Genomic DNA, 19,786 nt, shown 5'->3' on the forward strand with positions numbered 1-19,786 from the left:
AAATAGAAATGGCCAATGAGAATTGGCAAGTGGAATTTGTATGCCACTCTCCACCCCGGACATACGGGTATAAAAGGAGATGGCGTGCACCACTCATTCAGATTTTTTCTCCGGAGCCGAATGCATGCTTGTGTTCATCCTCTCACCTTCGCTTATGCTGCTGGATTTTACGGCACATATCAGCGGACACCCTCGCACAGTCGAGGGTTGTGTTTCCCATGGGCGCTTCATCTACAGGCTGAGTCTACAGGTGCTAAAAGAGTATATTCAATATATTTCCTTCTAAAAGAGCTTGCGCAAACGCTTGGCGTCTTTTTCAAGGTGTCCTTCCGCGTTTGCACTACTGGATGTGGCCGTTATCTCTTCCCTCCGGACAGCCATGAAATCTGTCTCGAGTGCTTGGGACACCAGCACGTCGAGGCAGCTTTCGTTAAAGGGTCATGTTCTCATGATCCATCAGAACTTTGCGGTCGCGGCTCACTTCCTTCTTCATGAAGCAAGAAGCCACCGCGGCTACTCCCCAACCTGGTCCGTCCAGGGCTGATGCTCAGCCGGCTGGGTCGGCAAGCCCCACAGACGATCTAAATGTGGACACGGGAGCGTTTCCGCCAGCTCAGCCCCACGCTTGTTCTATCTGGAAGAGCTGTCGAGCGATCCAGGCGGCCCGCCTCAGGGCGGGTTTAATGTGTTGTTTGCTGCTCGCGACGAGGATGCACTTTTGGTCGCAGCATTGGAGGGTGGGCTTCTGCTATCGGAAGCGGAGGAATCTTTTGAGCTCTCGCCCACGGGCATAGCGGTGCATTTATGCCCGCAGGGCACAGCCACCTGGCGCGACCAACCATGGCTCCCTTCCAAGGCCAGTAAGTTCTCTTCCTCTTTAATGACGAATGTTTACAAAAATCACTGTAGCAGACTTTCTCGGCTTTACGCATCTCCGCAAGGTTGAGGCCTTTTTAGCACTCTCCAGCCCCTCACAGCCCCTTGGCTACATGATCCATTTCGCCAGATGCCCGCCCAGGTTCAGAGGCATTCTCTCCACAACAGTGTGGGGCGAGGGTGCCTCCGTCTTTCGGGTGAAGGGAGCAATAGAGCCCGTCCCCATAACTGAGTTGCGCAAGGGCTTTTACAGCCCTTAATTTATCGTGCCCAAGAGAGGGGAGGGTCGTGCCTAATTTTGGATCTGCGTGCCTTGAACAAAGCCTTACGCAGGCTTCCGTTCAGGATGTTAACACAGAAGCGCATCCTGGTGTCAGTATGGCATCAGGATTGGTTTGCGTCCATCGACCTGAAGGTCACGTACTTTCACATATCAATCCTTCCTCGACACAGACCCTTTCTTCAGTTTGCCTTTGAAGGACGAGCATACCAGTACAAGGTCCTGCCCTTCAGTCTGTCCCTGTCCCCTTGTGTCTTTACCAAGGTCGCAGAGGCTGCCCTGGCCTCGCAAAGGGAAAAGGGCATACGCATTCTCAGTTATCTCGATGACTGGCTAATCCTAGCTCACTTGTGAGATCTATTGTGTGCACACAGGGACCTTGTGCTTCAGCACCTCGACCGACTTGGGCTTCAGGTCAACTGGGAGAAGAGCAAGCTCTCCCCTGTGCAGAGCATCTCTTTTCTCGGTATGGAGTTGGACTCGATCACTCTCAAGGTACGCCTTATGACTGAACATGCTCAGTCAGAAATAAGATCTTCAGGCAGAAGGTAGCGGTGCCAGTGAAACAATTTCAGAGGCTCCTGGGGCATATGGTATCCTCGGCGACGGTTCTCCCCCTCGGGTTGATGCATATGAGACCGCTTCAGCACTGGCTACAGACTCAAGTCCCAAGGTGGGCATGGTGCCACGTCATCCGGTGTGTGACCATCATGCCACAGTGCCATCAGACTTTCAGCCCTTGGTCGGACCTGGCATTTCTACGGGCAGGTGTTCCCCTGGAGCAGGTCAAGGTGCGTCGTGGTCATGACAGATGCCTCGAACTCGGGCTGGGTGCCGTGTGCAATGGGCAGGCAGTGTTGGGGCTCTGGACAGGGCACAGAATCCAATGGCACATCAACTGCTTAGAGTTGCTGGCAGTATTGCTGGCCCTGAGGAGGCTTCGGCAATTGATTCAGGGCACGAATGTGTTGGTCTGGACCGACAACACAGTGACCGTAGCATACATAAACCGCCATGGCAATGTACGCTCGTGTGGCATGTCGCAACTCGCCCGCCGCCTCCTCCTTTGGAGTCAGCAGACACTGAAGTTTCTGCGAGCCACTCACCTTCCGGATGTCCTCAACCGTGCAGCGGACATGCTCTCATGGCAGGTAATTCTCCGCAGGGAGTGGAGAATCCACCCCCACGTAGTCTAGCTGATTTGGGAGAGATTCGGGGAGGCGCAGGTAGACCTGTTCACCTCCCAAGGGTCCTCTCACTGCCCCCTTTGGTACTCCCCGTCCGAGGCCCCCCTTGGCACGGATGCATTGGTGCACAGCTGGCCTCGGGGGCTACGCAAGTATGCGTTTCCTCCTGTGAGCCTCATTGCACAGACCCTGTGCAAAGTCAGGGAGGATGAGCAGCTAGTCCAGTTCTTTACACTGTACTTGCCCAACCGGACTTGGTTCTCGGATCTGATGCTCCTGGAAGTAGCACCTCCCTGGCGCATTCCCCTGAGGCGGGACCTTCTCACTCAGGGGCAGGGCATGCTCCAGCACCCACGGCCAGACCTCTGGAATCTCCACGTTTAGCTCCTGGACGGGACGCAGAAGACCTAGCGGGTCTTCCGCCAGTGGTAATAAATACGATCACTTAGGCCAGAGCCCTCTCTACGAGGTGGCTGTATGCCTTGAAGTGGCATCTCTTCATGAACTGGTGTTCTTCTTGTGGGGAAGACCCACAAAGATGCGCCGTTGGGTCTGTGCTGTCTTTCCTTCAGGAAGGGCTGAAGAGACGGCTGTCTCCCTCTTCCCTGAAAGTGTACATGGCTGCAATAGCAGCATACCACAATACGCTGGATGGGAGACCCTCATGACAGCGCGACCTGATCAACAGGTTCCTCAAGAGCATGAGGAGGTTGAATCCTCCTAGACCACGCCTGATTCCCTCTTGGAATCTCTCTGTGGTCTTACCTGCCCTATAGAGAGCCTCCTTTGAGCCCCTGGAGCAGGCCGAGCTCAGAACTTTGTCCCTGAAGACGGCCCTCCTGGTGGCACTCACTTCCATCAAGAGGGTGGGGGACCTGCAGGTGCTCTCTGTCACCAGCGAATGCCTGGAGTTCAGGCCGGCACACTCTCACGTGATCTTGAGACCCCGGTCCGGTTACGTGCCCACTCCCTTTCGGGACCAGGTGGTGAACCTGCAAGCGCTCCCTTCAGAAGAGGATGACCTGGACCTTGTCGTTGCTGTGTCCAGTTTGCGCCCTGCACATCTATCTGGACTGCACGCAGAGCTTTAGATGCTCAGAGCAGCTCTTTGTCTGCTTTGGAGGGCAGCAGAAGGGGAAAGCTGTCTCCAAGCAGAGGCTGGCCTTTTGGATTGTGGATGCCATTTTCCTCGCATACCATTCGCAGGACTTGCCGTGTCCCTTGGGAGTCCGGGCGCACTCCACTAGAGGTGTTACATCCTCCTGGGCACTGGCAAGGGGGGCCTCTCTAGCAGACATATGCAGAGCTGAGGGTTGAGCTACACCCAATACCTTAGTGAGGTTTTACAATCTATGCATAGAGCCAGTTTCGACCCGAGTGTTACACGGTAACAGCAGGTATGCCGGGCGGCCGGTTGAGTGTACCCCTTGCATTGCGCTTTTCCCCTTTTTCAAAAGTGTTAATGTGCGCCTTTTGTCCAAAACAGTTCCCCATATCCAGTTAAACCCGGATGCCTCTTTAATTCTTAAGCACTGTTCGGTGACGAACTGGAAGGAGGAGTTACGGCACCAGGCCCAGTACTCGTGGTATTCCCCTTTTCAGGTGAGCCTGTGTGCTCGGGCTCAGTGCTCCATATGTGGTTATTCCCCTTGGTAATCCCGTATAATGAGTTTCCACTGTTCGGTTTCCCCCTAGGTGAACCCTGAGTTTCCCCTCGCCAGAGCATTCTCTGCCTCGGCCACTGTTGCTGCGTACCCTCTCTGTAGATAGGGTCCTCCGGTGGTATCATTCCATATGTGAACTTCCCCGTTGGTAAGTCCATGTGAGGTATTCTCCACATGTTAACCTCCCTCCGGTAGGATGTGGTCTCCATAGTACCTTCCCTCCTGGAGAGGGAAGAGCACTTCCCAGCGCTATCCTAGAAAGTTCTCGGTGGAAATTCCTTAACAGCAAATCAGGAAAGGCTCCACCGGTAGCTTCCTTGGATAAGTGCCTCCTCCCCCCTTAACGGGACAAGGGAGACACCTTACCTAACTCACTGGAAGGTCATGACATGGTTGAGCGCTCACTGTGAGGCACGCAGCAGCTTGCCCATGTCCACTCTTCCATACCTCGTGACACGGTTCAGCACCTGCGGCATTTCCTATAGGAACCCCTAGTGTCACTACATCAACACAACGTCGAGTGAGTGACAGACAGGGAACTTCTTGGTTACTGATGTAACCTCTGTTCCCTGATGGAGGGAACGAGACGTTGTGTCCCTCCTGCTACGGCGCTGAACCGGCCGCTGACATGGCCGGGACTCTCTATCGGCTCCTCAGCATAAATCTGAATGAGTGGTGCATGCCATCTCCTTTTATACCTGTATGTCCAGGGCGGAGAGTGGCATGCAAATTGCACTCACCAATTCTCATTGGCCTTTTCTATTTTAAGCAAAGGTGATTGGGGCTCTCAAGATCAAACCCCTAGTGTCACTACATCGACACAATGTCTCATTTCCTCAGGGAACAGAGGTTACATCAGTAACCAAGACGTTCACCAAAGAGAGAGAAAACAAATTATAACATGACATAAACATGAATTAAAAGGAAAAAAAAAAAAAAAAAAAAAACAGAAAAGTGATTTTTAAAGCAAAGATGAAATTAGATTAGAGCTTAGTATAAACCTTCCTCTCCCATACAGACATAATGCCAAAAGGGAAGAGGAGGAGCCAAGATAGGAAATTATTGAGATTGTCACATTGCAGTCAGAAAATTAAGGGGGGAAGAAGCACACATACAGACATCAGGTATACATTTGGACATTTTGTGTAATTCTACATATGAAACGTGTGTATGATAAATATACTGTCCATACCTGTTACTTGTGTGTGTGTGTGTGTGTGTGTGTGTGTGTGTGTGTGTGTCCCTTCCAAAAAAAAAAAAGAAAAACCTACAGGAATCCTGCAGGAATTTCATTTTATCTGCAGGATGTTTGCAGGTATCCTACAGGAATGATTAAAATCCTGAAGGACACATGGAGAAACTGTGCAGGATATTCCTACTGGTTTTAGAATGGAGCTTTAAAAATCACAGAGACATGCAGGAATAGCCAGCACACTTCCTGCACAGGAGATAAATTGAATTTCTACGGGACAACTGCAAACCTCCTGCAGGAATAAAATAAGGTTTAATCAATCCTGCAGGACACCTGCTTATTTGCTGCAGGAATAATACAGTATCCTACAGGATACTAGGAGGACACAACACTGATGTAATAACATATTATTTAGACAATTATTTACTTAAAAAAAAAATATATATATTTAAGAAGAGACACCATTTAAGGTAAACTAGGGATGTGCCCAAAGTCGAATACCTTATTCAGAAAGGCACGAATAATGACTTCAAAATGAATAATGGATTCATCCGAATATTAAAAAAAAAACATTTGTATGACTGATTATCCAAGAGGCACAAGGATAAAGCGACATTTTAAATAAACATATACAAAATTACAAAGAAGTTATTAATCTGTATAGCCAATATTTCTAAAGTGTAAATCTTATGAATAAAAATGTGCACATTGTGATTTCAAATTGGATGGCCATGGTCTAGACTCCGTTTGTGGTCTGTGTTAAATGTGCATGTCTGGAGGTTATCAAGTGTAACATTAAAGCAATAGTTCACCCAAAAATGAAAATTTGCTGATAATTTACTCAGTCGCGTGGATTATTTTGATGCACCCTAAATATGCATTTTGGACCATCAAAAAATTGAGTACATTCACTTGCATTGTTTAGAGGAGGAGGCCTGAAATGAAATCCTAAAAGTCTTAAATTCTGTTTTGATGAAGAAAAAAACTCAGATACATCTTGGATGGCCTCAGGTTGAGTAAATTATCAGCACATTTTCATTTTTGGTTGAACTATTCCTTTAAGATACGACATCATGTACACTTTCCACTTCTTGAAATGTCTATTTTAATGTATCACACGATTCACACATGATTCCAATGTATTCATTTATAGCCTAAACCTGAGCGCGATATTAAATTCCTTACCTGCAGTGATGGTTTCACATCGGAGCTCATCTATCCGTCTTTTAAAGTTGACCACATTTATGTCCACATCAGTGATTAAGAAAATTATCTGGTTTATTCTGAAAAAAAGTTAAAATGCTCCATAAAGGTTTAAAGGCTCCATAGAGTATTCATCTATTAGGAATATTCCTTCATATGTAAAATGAAGAAACTGAAACATGCTCTGTCTTTTTTCCTTCTTCTTTAAACTGTGCTACCTCTGGTAAGGCGCTATATAAATGTAACATTATTATTATTATTATTATTATTATTATTATTAAACTAAATAATGGTGTCTAATCATAAAAATGTTAAAAAATGATTTACGAAACTTTCACCTGTTTGTAGGCTATATTTATTTTATTTTCATTTCTTTTAATGTTTGAATATTATTGTATTTATTATTCACTGCAAAATGTGTGCTTGACATTTCACATTTTGCTTGACACCTCCTGCCTACAGAATAATGTTGTTAGACATATACAGTGTAACGAGGAGGCTTGAGGGTTTTGATTAGGATCCATGTGCAGCTGGGTAGCTGAGCGAGTATTGACTCTGACTATCACCACTGGAGTCACGAGTTCGAATCCAGGGTGTGCTGAGTGACTCCAGCCAGGTCTCCTAAGCAACCAAATTGGCCCGGTTGCTAGGGAGGGTAGAGTCACATGGGGTAAGCTCCTCGTGGTCATGACTAAGTGGTTCGCGCTCTCAATGGGGCATGTGGTAAGTTGTGCGTGATCACGGAGAGTAACATGAGCTTCCACATGCTGTGAGTCTCCACGGTGTCATGCACAGTGAGCCACAAGATAAGATGCATGGATTGACTGTCTCAGAAGCGGAGGCAACTGAGACTTGTCCTCCACCACCCGAATTGAGTTGAGTAACCACACCACCATGAGGACCTAGTAAGTAGTGGGAATTGGGCATTCCAAAATTGGGGAGAAAAGGGTATAAAAAAAAAAGAAAAAAAAAAGAGAATGAAAAGTGGCATGAATATATAAACAGGAACAGTCTGGGGTTTTGTGTAGGATGGTGTGGTGATGTGGGCATGGCTGAGTGAGGAGAGCGAGGCCGAGAGAGGAAGAACGGTAAGGATTGACACCTGTGCGATCTCGCTGTTTTGCAGTGAGAGCTGGAGGGGGATAAAAGGGCAGTCCAAACCACCGGAAGGGAGAGAGACACACACACAGCAGCTTTGATGTGTGCATTCAGCTGTGTTATGCTGAAAAGCAAATAGTGTGTGAAGATACTGAAAATTTAAAATTTACTTTGGATTGTTTGCCCTGCTCCCGCTTCCTCCTTCACAACAAAGCAAGAGACTTGTCACAGATGGATTTGAATAAGAACAGTATAAGAGTTTGTGATGGTAATCCACAACAGAGTTAAACAAGCGCAGGTCAAAACACTGTGATTCAGTCCAAGGATTAATCCATATATAAGGAATAAAACAGGAAAGGGATTCACACCAAGCAGCAGTCCAGGCATTAATCCATACAATGTGAAACAGGCGAGGGTCATACACAGAAAAACAGTTGAAGCATAAATCCATACAAAGCAAAATCTCAGGGAAGTTGTTACAGAGCCCCCAGGGGGTGGTCTCAGGATGCCAGGCTTGATATTCCCCCTTGGAACACCAGCAGGTTTTTATCAAGGAGACGTGGAAAGTAGGATAAATATGATAGTTAACTGGGAGAATAAGTTTAAAGGATACTGGGCTTATCTGTTTCAAGATTTTGAATAGACCTACATACCTCGGACTAAGTTTATGAAATGGCAGCCGAAGATCTCTGGTTGAGAGCTAGAACAATTGCCCTGGATGATAAGCTGGAGCCAACCAACAGTGACGGTCTGCCTACTCCTTTGAAGATGTACATGTGCTCCGTCCCAAACACTCTCGCTGCGCTGCATCCAGTCATCTACAGCGGGGACATCGGACACCGTTCACCGGACCAGGGAAATAAGGGAGGTTGGTAGCCTAGTACACATTTAAAAGGGGTCAGGCCCATGGAAGATTTGATGAGTGAATTCTGGACGTGCTCAGCCCAAGGAAGTTAACGGCTCCAATCAAATTGGTTGGCTTGGCAGTAGGAGCGCAGAAATCTTTCGAGTTCTTGATTGAGGCGTTCAGTTTGATTGTTGGATTGGGGATGGTAACCTGAAATTAAGCTAATGTTAACTTCTAGTTGCTTGAAGAAAGCAGCCCAAACTCGAGAAGTGAATTGAGGGCCTCGATGAGTAACGATATATTCAGGTAATCCATATAATCGAAAACATACTGGAAGAGTAGTTCAGTGGTCTCCAGTGCGGACGGTAGCTTGGGTAGAGGAAGAAGTTGACAGGCTTTAGAAAATCGATCAACGATCAGTGAGGATAACAATGTTATCTTGTAAGCAGGGTAAATTGGTGATAAAATCTAGAGCTATGTGAGACCAAGGATGCTGAGGCAGGGGCAAAGGCTGAAGGAGACCAGCAGGAGCTTGTCTGGAGGTCTTTGATGTGGTGCATACATCACAATTGCGCACGAAGGCAGTGGTGTCAAGAACAAGAGAATTCCACCAGAACCGGTTTCGCAGCAGTCTGAGAGTCGCTTGAATACCTGGATGGTCTGAACACAAGGAGATGTGGGCCCACTTTAGAATATGAGGTCTCATGGACAGGGGAACGCAAGTCTTGTCAGAAGGGCAGTCACTAGTGGGAGGTTCTTGTTCAGTGGCCTGGGTTATCCATAATTTCCCAGTGAACTGGCATCACCAAGAGCAAAGGAGGGAGGATAGTTTCATTACTAGAGACCTCGTGGGACTTATCGTGAATTCTGGAAAGAGTGTCTGCCTTAATATTCTTGATGCCAGGGCGATAGGTAATGCTAAAATTGAAGTGAGTAAAGAATAGAGCCCACCTAGCCTGACGTGGATTCAACTGCTGGCAGCACGAATATATTCCAGATTGCGGTGATCAGTAATGACTTGGAACAGATACCTTTCCCTCTCCAACCAATGCTGCCACTCTTCATTGCCCCCTCCAACCAATCCCGCCACTCTTCAAAGGCGGTTTTCATGGCTAACAGCTCACAATTACCCACATTATAGTTTCGTTCCACTGGTGAGAGTTTATGGGAGAAGAATGCACAGGGGAGTGGCTTGGCTGGAGTACCATGACGTTGAGAGAGAATGGCTCCAATGCCAGTGTCAGAAGTGTCTACTTCAGTGGTGAAGGGCAAAGCAGGGTCTGGGTGATGAAGAATCGGGGCACTCATGAAGTGTTTCTTTAATTCAGCTAAGGCTGCATCGCCGCCGTGTTCCATTGCAGTTTCTTGGCTGCACGTCGGAGAAGAGAGGTAAGGGGTGAGGCTACTGAGCTGAAGTTCCTAATAAATCAGTTATAAAAGTTAACAAAGGCTAGGAACCTCTGCAGTTCTTTTACTGTTTTAGGTTGCAGCCAATTGAGAACGTCACTTACCTTGGCATCATCCATGGCTACCCTCTCCGGACCGATAATATACCCCAGGATTGTCACTGTGGTTTTATGGAATTCGTATTTCTCCGCTTTGGCACAAAGTCAATGCTGAATTAAGTGTTGAAGTACTTGACGAACTTGATGGGTGTGTTCCTCTAATGTGGAAGAGTAAATGAGGATGTCATTGATGTAAACTATGACCCCCTTGTTCAACATGTCACGAAAAATTTTATTAACAAAGGACTGGAATACAGATGGACAATTTGAAAGTCCGAAAATCATCACCATATATTTGTAGTGCCCTGTGCTTGTGGAGAAAGCTGTCTTCCATTCATCCCCCTCACAGATGCGTATAAAGTTGCAAGCATTGCGTAAATTTAGTTTGGTGAATAACTTCCAGTTGTTCCAGAGCAGTGGGCACTAGTGATAAGGGGTAGAAGAACTTCACAGTGATATCATTTAAACTTCGGTAATCTTTACAAGGACGAAGTCCCCCATCTTTTTTCTCCACAAAAAAGAAGCCCACAGCTGCTGGAGAAGTTGATGGACACATGAATCCTCTCTCCAAAGCCTCCTCGGTATACTCCTCCATGGCCCATGATTCAGGTTCAGACAAAGGATTAATTCGGCCTCGAGGGGGGAAAGTACCAGGTGAAGGTCAATAGCGCAATCACATGAACGATGAGGAGGGAGTTAATAAATACATACATAGGGATAAAACAGGAAAGGGACTTACACCAAGCAGCAGTCCAGGCATTAATCCATACGCGGTGAAACATGCTAGGGTCATACACAGAGAAACAGTCCAAGCATAAATCCATACATGGTGAAACAGGCAAGGGTCATACACAGAAAAAACAGTCTAAGCATAAATCCATACAAAGTGAAACAGGCAAGGAAAATATACGAAGCAAAAGTTCAGGGAAATGCTCAGAAATGTCAGCATGGGCAAAACAAGACTTTGGACTGAGCCTTGTGTGCTCAGTGCTTAAATAGTTCAAGGCTAATCAGCTGATGAAATACAGGTGCGAGAATTAGAATTCAGGTGAGGGGGCACTCAGGTGGCGCTCAGGAAAACCGGCCTGGTTGGCAGGTGTTACACAGACAAATGAACATTCTGTAATTCAGAAATACCAGGAGAAACCACAGTTAACATCATATTCTACAGGTAATGTAGCCTACAAATTCAACTCCATCTGGTAAGAAAAAAAAAAAAGAATAAAATAATGTATTGTTTTAAATAATAGTTGTATAATAATAATAATGATATCATTATTATTATTAGTAGTAGTAGTAGTAGTAGTATTAGACTATTATTATGAAAAGGCATATACAAGGCATATTTTATTAACAGAAACTATAAATATATGAGTAACATTTAAAAATGGGCATTTCATTTAGTTTTGAATCTGAATACAGAGACAGATAATTTTATCATATGAACAGATACAGATACAAATAAAGATAATGACTTCACTGCACACCCCTTTGATAATATATTATCAAATATTGATAATGATCACACGTGCAAGAGTGCGATATGGCCCTACATCAGCACTGCTGCGATTCGGCCACAGGCATAAGGCTGCAGGTCAAGTGCCATAGGTAATCACAGCAGTGCTGATTTAGGGACATATAGCACGATTGCGAGTGTGATATTGCTTATATACAACAGTTCAATGAACAAGTAAATTTAAAAAAATTAGGAAAAACTGAGTACGGTCATAAAAATGCATTTGTGCATGGAACTACTTTATTCTGCGGATCAGAATCTGCCTTTGCTGATTCAAACCAAATGATGTGTCCAAGCCTCCATTAGTAATTCAAAAATTTCACTTCAGAAATAGTATCACAGCTTGTGCTGTTTCTAACAAGTTATTGGATAAACAAGGATGGATGGATGGATGTGTGTGTGTGTGTGTGTGTGTGTGTGTGAGTGTGAGTGCAAAAGAGAGAGAGACGGAGCGTGTCTCCACTCCCAAGCAGAGAGGCTGTCAGCTTTCTGAAGATCAGCTTTCTCAGTGGAAAAGTAGCGGTCCAAGCGGGGGTAATTCTACCTATTTCGCGGTAGCCAGTGTGCAAGAGTCGATCACTATATAAACCGCATTGTCCTCCATTTTAAACAGTGTGTCCACTCCAATGTGGAAAGTCCGATAAGAGGTAAGCGCCTTCAGTTTGTGTAATTAATCAGTCTGTTGTGTCTCTCAGCTGTGATGAGCCGTAATGCTGAAGTTGTTCGTTTAAAGCTGTTTAAAGCTATTTCCTAGCTTTAGTAGTAGTAATACAAGCGATCATATAGTGCTGTATGTAAACACTGGCTGATACAGATTCACTTCACGTCACTTAACTGGCTCATATTACACATAAAAATGATCATTTGCCACCACCTGCTGGCTAACATATGTAATGTCAAAAAAATACATGTAAAAAAAAAAGACAAACTGTAGCTCTTAACACATCTGCACTGCTCTTACACTTTAGAACGGCATGAACACAAGCGGAGTGATACACACACAGTGAAGCGTCTGAATGCTGATGGTATCAGACCATCAGTGCTCATGGAATGTCTCATGTCCAATCAGATTCGAGGACCGGAACTAACTGTTGTATATGTGTATATATATATATATGTATGTGTACATTTAACAAAAACCCACCAATTCACTATCTCAAAAATTTAGAATATGGTGACATGCCAATCAGCTAATCAACTCAAAACACCTGCAAAGATTTCCTGAGCCTTCAAAATGGTCTCTCAGTTTGGTTCACTAGGCTACACAATCTGCTGATCTGACAGTTGTCCAGAAGACAATCATTGACACCCTTCACAAGGAGGGTAAGCCACAAACATTCATTGCCAAAGAAGCTGGCTGTTCACAGAGTGCTGTATCCAAGCATGTTAACAGAAAGTTGAGTGGAAGGGAAAAGTGTGGAAGAAAAAGATGCACACCAACCGAGAGAACCGCAGCCTTATGAGGATTGTCAAGCAAAATCGATTCAAGAATTTGGGTGAACTTCACAAGGAATGGACTGAGGCTGGGGTCAAGGCATCAAGAGCCACCACACACAGACGTGTCAAGGAATTTGGCTACAGTTGTCATATTCCTCTTGTTAAGCCACTCCTGAACCACAGACAATGTCAGAGGCGTCTTACCTGGGCTAAGGAGAAGAAGAACTGGACTGTTGCCCAGTGGTCCAAAGTCCTCTTTTCAGATGAGAGCAAGTTTTGTATTTCATTTGGAAACCAAGGTCCTAGAGTCTGGAGGAAGGGTGGAGAAGCTCATAGCCCAAGTTGCTTGAAGTCCAGTGTTAAGTTTCCACAGTCTGTGATGATTTGGGGTGCAATGTCATCTGCTGGTGTTGGTCCATTGTGTTTTTTGAAAACCAAAGTCACTGCACCTGTTTACCAAGAAATTTTGGAGCACTTCATGCTTCCTTCTGCTGACCAGCTTTTTAAAGATGCTGATTTCATTTTCCAGCAGGATTTGGCACCTGCCCACACTGCCAAAAGCACCAAAAGTTGGTTAAATGACCATGGTGTTGGTGTGCTTGACTGGCCAGCAAACTCTCCAGACCTGAACCCCATAGAGAATCTATGGGGTATTGTCAAGAGGAAAATGAGAAACAAGAGACCAAAAAATGCAGATGAGCTGAAGGCCACTGTCAAAGAAACCTGGGCTTCCATACCACCTCAGCAGTGCCACAAACTGATCACCTCCATGCCACGCCGAATTGAGGCAGTAATTAAAGCAAAAGGAGCCCCTACCAAGTGTTGAGTACATATACAGTAAATGAACATACTTTCCAGAAGGCCAACAATTCACTAAAAATGTTTTTTTATTGGTCTTATGATGTATTCCAATTTTTTGAGATAGTGAATTGGTGGGTTTTTGTTAAATGTGAGCCAAAATCATCACAATTAAAAGAACCAAAGACTTAAACTACTTCAGTCTGTGTGCATTGAATTTATTTAATACACGAGTTTCACAATTTGAGTTGAATTACTGAAATAAATGAACTTTTCCATGACATTCTAATTTATTGAGATGCACCTGTATATATATATATATATATATATATATATATATATATATATATATATATATATATATATATATATATATATATACATATATATATATACATACATATATATATATACATATATATATATATATATATATATATATATATATATATATATATATTAATGAATAGTACTTATTTACTAAACTAATTTCTTTGCTTTTAGAGTATTTAAGTCACTGATTCTTGAGATAAGAGACAAAACGTCCATTGTACAAAAGTCCTCTATGTTAACAAATCAAGAAATTTATAATAATAAAACAAAACAGAAAAAGTTCAATCTAAAAGGAAATGTGTATACTCAGGGCATTTATTACTTATATATTATTTTAAATAATTTCATTAGAATTGTTTAAAATGCAAGCTCTGTACTTGGAAGCACATGTAACTTAACCTGCCTGAGCAAGAGGTTACAGTGTTAAACTGCCAAACAATACATAAAGTAAAATTTTAATTATATTTTCCATAAATTAAAAAAAGAAAAAAAGAAAGAAAAAACTGCCTGTCAAAGTTGTGTCCTCACTTGTCAACTCTGTCAGATTTTTTTATAATCCAGAATAAATCAGACAATGCCATGGTCAGCTATAACTCTGAGTACCCCTTTCCCACTTCCTGCTCATGGTAGATGCAACAGTAGGACACATGGTCTGGTAATTTTTATATTTTTATATATTTCAAACAAACAATGTTTAAGTCTCTGCTGTTCACAGCTTTAACATATCAACACCATCATTCCATTGTGATCATTACTGTTAAGACTTATGGAATAATTTTTGCATTTTAGTTTAGGTTATAGAGGCAGTTTCAAATGAGGAAAAAACTAAATGGCTCCAGTGTACAACACATGGTTAAGATGGAAAATATTAAATTTTGTCAACTCTGTCATAATTTTTTAGAATAGTCTGAAAACAGAAAAAAAATAATAAAATAATAATAATAATAATAATATATATATAGAGAGAGAGAGAGAGAGAGAGAGAGAATGTGTTTTATCACTTAACTCCTTTACTGAACACCATTGTTGGATAATTACAGACTTTAGACTCTAGTTGGATGTATCAAATTAAAAGAGCATGCTTTTAGTGTGTCTGACAGAGTTGACAGATATTACAGTAAGATGTAAGTTATAAAGTGAATAAATGTGTTTTTATAAAAACCTGCTCACTTACATGGTTCGTTAGCTGAGACAATTGTCTACAAATATATACATTTTAAATTAATTTATTATTAAAAACTAAAATTTTAAACATATTTTTCCCTCATCTTAAGAATCAGTGAAGTATTTTTCCTTTATTAGATACATATCCAAATTTTGTATTGTTTACTTTATTACAAATAAAAATCACAAAAAGCACCATGGTATTACAATGTTTTTTAGACAACCTTGGTATTTTTTTATTTTTTATATATAAATTGGAGTACCATTACAATATCATGAAATATGAATATAGTAATCATTCAGGACCATGGTATTACCCTGGTAACTCCACAATTCTTCAAAGTCTTCAAATCTTTCTCATCACTCTCCTCTTCACTTTCTCTCATCTCTGCTCCTTTTTCATCCTGTCATCTCTGCTGCTTCCAATCTGACCTCATCATCCTCTTTACACAACTGACACTTTTTATAGTACTTTCTCTTCATTTCCTTCTATATTAATATAATGTTATTTTACTAAAATTCTGGCATTATTAGTTAGGACTTTACACCAATAATTGTAACGTTAGTTTTAGGAATGCTTAAAAAACATACTGAACAATGCTTTTTTGGAAAATGTAAAGATGTAGAAAGTTTTTTGTGAGGGTTAGGTTTAGGGTTAGGGTTAGGGGATAAAATCTATAGTTCATACAGTATAAAAATCATTATGTCTGTAGAGAGTCCTCATAAGAATAAGAACCAACTTGTGTGTGTGTGTGAGATTGTGTCTGTATGGCTTTGGGTGGTTTACGAGGACATTTTTTAGGTTACAAACTGGTAATTACCAGGGTATTATGCTATAAATGTGGTTTATGAGGACATTTCTAGTGTCCCCATAATTCAAATCGCTTAAAAAACATACTAAACAATGTTTTTTTTGAAAATGTAAAAATGCAAAACGCATTTTGACTAAATTTAAGATTAAGTCTAGTTGTTCACTGTTTTTAACCCTTAAACTTTTTGCATGTTAGATTCTCCTGAACTGACGAGTTCTTCAATGCACACTGTAATTTCAAAGAAAATCTTACTTTACACTTCACAGCAGATGCACTGGAGAACAGATTATTTATTTTCAAACATATAATGTGGTTTTTAGATGTTTATAATGATTGATTATGATCAATAAGTTGCGATTGCGAATGCGCTTGTCGGCTATGCGTGCCGCCATATTGTTTACATGCAATGCGGCATGGGATTCTGAGTTCACCATAGAGGCATAGAAGGTTCTATAAACCTAGTCCTTCCATTTTCCCATCACCGGAAGTGGTTAGAATGAGTGATGGACGGAATGAAAAAAGGCTCAAGTGGACTGTCTAGTTTGTATATTCTTTGTTTGACGTCAGAATACATGGCTGCATCGCTGCATCACAACAGAGCGCTCTGACGGTAACGGCTTTAAACTTTTATTTAGTGATTGTTTGAATGTTTGTAACATATAAAAACAAAGATATTGTGATGTTGAAAAGACTATATGAGCAGCTAGTTCATTATGAAAACTGCTTTAGTCCCTCTTTTGCTGATAAACAGCAGCACGAAGGCAGATTGCAACGGTTTGATAGTACACCTCTGTGCCCAGCCTAATGTAATCACACTGGTTTAAACGCACATGCGAAAGGGTTAAACAGGTCTAAAATGACCTGAACATAACAGGACCTGAACACTGCTTACTGCTGATAGCTGTTAACTTATCAGTAAAAACATGGCGAAGAGGTGGGGCTGGGGGGTGGTGGGGGTGCGTTAAATGTCCTAAATAAGCTGCAGGCATCTTTAGTGTTGCTGATCTTGTCCTGAAAATATGAAGCTTTTGCAGAGAAGACATTAGCCGAGGAGGAAGAAAGCAGAGAATGATTCTTAGTTAGATCTGTAGGATCTTTAGATTTAAGCCATTTCGTCACATCCATCCTAAGGTTGGTCCGATGTTCATGAAGAATGCCAGATAGCCAGGGGTTGGAGGGTGTTGCACGTGCTGTCCTGGAAGAGAGGACAGATGCTGTCTATACAGGTTTTTAAAGTGGAGAATATAGTGTCTGTAGCATCCAGAGAGGAAACATGATTTTGCAAGGGAAGAGTGGTAGAGCAGCAGTGGAAATGCGGTTGGATGAAAGGAAACCATAGGAGTATATGTGGTAGTGTAGATGAAAGTTTCATGTTAAACTGAAAAGTGGTGATCAGAAACATGTAAATTGGTGAGAAGAGCATTGTTAGTGGTACAGTTACGTGTAAAACTGAGATCCAGCTGGTTGCCCGATCTTTGCGTTGCAGTCGTGCATAGCTGTTTCCCTGGGGCTTGTCTAGGTGTATGTTGAAATCATCAATTAACCGCAGGTAGGCTAACATCTTCAGGGAATTAGGATAGCAGGACATCCAGTTTCTCAAGACAGTTAGCCAGCTGACCTGGAGGAAGATATATAACAACGACATGGATTTTTGTTGGTTGCATTGTAGTGATTCAATATAATTCAATATAATGAGTTATTTTTGCATAGTGAGGTGAGATGTTAAAATGTCAGGAACAAATGCAAATTCAGCACACAGTAAACAAACAACTCTATCTTAGCAATGAATAATAGTCTAAAATAAGTGAAACACAGCAGTAAACACACACTCTACTGCAAACTCCTAAAAGATCACTTCTCTTTATTATATGGTAAAGTATATGTTGTGAATGAGCATAAAGAACTGGAGAGGTTTTTGTAGAGGACTTTAGGTAACTAGAACTAGGTAAGTTGGGACACCACTCGCAGTAGCACCATTCTTTTGACATCGACATGACAAGGAAATTGACATCAAAAGTGAGTCAAGACATTACATTAATGAATATAAACACAAAGCAGACTGTAGCAAAATGATATAAACTCTCCTTTTATTCTCACTTTAATAATCTATTTTTGCTACCATGCTCATCCGATCTGAAATCACAATGTGCATATTTTCATTCAAAAAGTTAACACTTTAGGAATATTGTCTGCACAGATTCAGAAATTTGTTGTAATTTTGGATATGTTTATTTAAAATGTTGCTTTATCCTTGTGCTTTTTGGATAATCAGTCAAACAAATATTTGTTATATTATTCGGATTAATCCCTTATTAGTTTTTAAGTCATTATCCGTGCCTTTTCAAATAAGATATTCGGCTTCGGGCATATCCCTAATGATGATAATGGTTGGGGCCTGGGTAGCTCAGCGAGTATTGACGCTGACTACCACCCTTGGAGTCACGAGTTCAAATCCAAGGCGTGCTAAGTGATTCCAGCCAGGTTTCCTAAGCACCAAATTGGCCCAGTTGCTAGGGAGGGTAGAGTCACATGGGGTAACCTCCTCATGGTCGCGATTAAGGGTTCTCGCTCTCAGTGGGGCACGTGGTAAGTTGTGCATGGATCATGGAGAGTAGCATGAGCCTCCCGTGCTGTGAGTCTCCGCGGTGTCATGCACAGCGAGCCACGTGTTAAGATGCACGGATTGACTTTCTCAGAAGCTGGGGCAACTGAGACTTGTCCTCCGCCACCCGGATTGATGTGAGTAACCGCGCCACCACGAGGACCTACTAAGTAGTGGGAATTGGGCATTCCAAATTGGGAGAAAAGGGTATAAAAAAAAAATAAATAAAAAAAACGATGATAATGGTTTCTGCTACAGTAAACAATTTTGGGTTCAGCTTTGGGTCACCACTTGATGTACAATGTAAAATCTCAGTCCTCAAATAAAACCAGTTGAGAACCACTACTCAATAGGAGACACGTGGTACTGGATATTTTTTCAGGATAAACATGACAATTAAGAGCCTTATGCAGAAGGCTTAATTTGCACTCCATTTTATCTCATTGGTGTCGTGGAAACATTAAAGATATCTCTTGTTTCCTAAGAGATTATTTCTCACAGTACTTTGCCAATACTTTTACCTTATTTTTCCTTTTCTCTCACCTGTTCTCTTAGTTGCTTTCTCCGGTCTGGGCTTTACCTCATTCTACTTAGTAGGCAAGCTGCAGTGCTTCACAGACACTGGACGTGGGCGCAGTTGGCGTCTGTGTGCCATGGTTCTGCCTCTGTATAGTGCAATGATGATCGCCCTGTCCCGCACCTGCGACTACAAGCATCACTGGCAAGGTCAGAGGTCTCCAGCAGTGTCCTAAAAAACATGCAACTATTTAGCTAGTGCACGTTTGCACTCCTTTGGCAGTCAGATTAACTACATTGCTTGTGTGTGTGTGTGTGTGTGTGTGTGTGTGTGCGTGTGTGAATTCAATGTGTACATTTTATCAGTATGTGTGTGTTCCCTCTGTGTCAAACCCATATCTTTGGTGTTGCTAGCACCATGCTCTACGGGTCACACAGTACAGCATAATCTTGAAGGCATCTTAGAATAAGAGCAGTTTATTTTTTATATGGATTCTAATGAATACATTATTCTTACAAATATACTCTAGTAAGAATCAGCTGGTCATAATCGCAAAATAAACCATGACAGGGTGATCAAGACACAGACACATTGCTTATTGCACAGCTACTTACCAAATAAATAAATAAATGGATATGAAATATTGATTGAAATAATTTTATCATGTGAGAAGTAATGTGAGAGTAGTGCTGAGTGATACATGAAACTAGCACAGCTATGTAGGAAATATGTTGTCTGAAGCAACAGTTAATTAT

At 42.5% G+C, this 19,786-nt stretch overlaps 1 protein-coding gene across 1 annotated transcript in view; it reads left to right on the forward strand.

Moving 5' to 3' along the window:
- The window catches only part of LOC127412050 (phospholipid phosphatase 4-like), a 253,822-nt gene extending 234,556 nt beyond the window's left edge, over nt 1-19,266 (forward strand). The window contains exon 6 of the mRNA XM_051648081.1: nt 19,070-19,266. Within this exon, the coding sequence (XP_051504041.1) occupies nt 19,070-19,266 (197 nt within the window). The remainder of the gene's footprint in view (nt 1-19,069) is intronic.
- Nucleotides 19,267-19,786: the final 520 nt, after the last annotated feature.

The sequence above is a fragment of the Myxocyprinus asiaticus genome, chromosome 21 (assembly GCF_019703515.2).
Source record: "Myxocyprinus asiaticus isolate MX2 ecotype Aquarium Trade chromosome 21, UBuf_Myxa_2, whole genome shotgun sequence".
NCBI lineage: Eukaryota > Metazoa > Chordata > Actinopteri > Cypriniformes > Catostomidae > Myxocyprinus > Myxocyprinus asiaticus.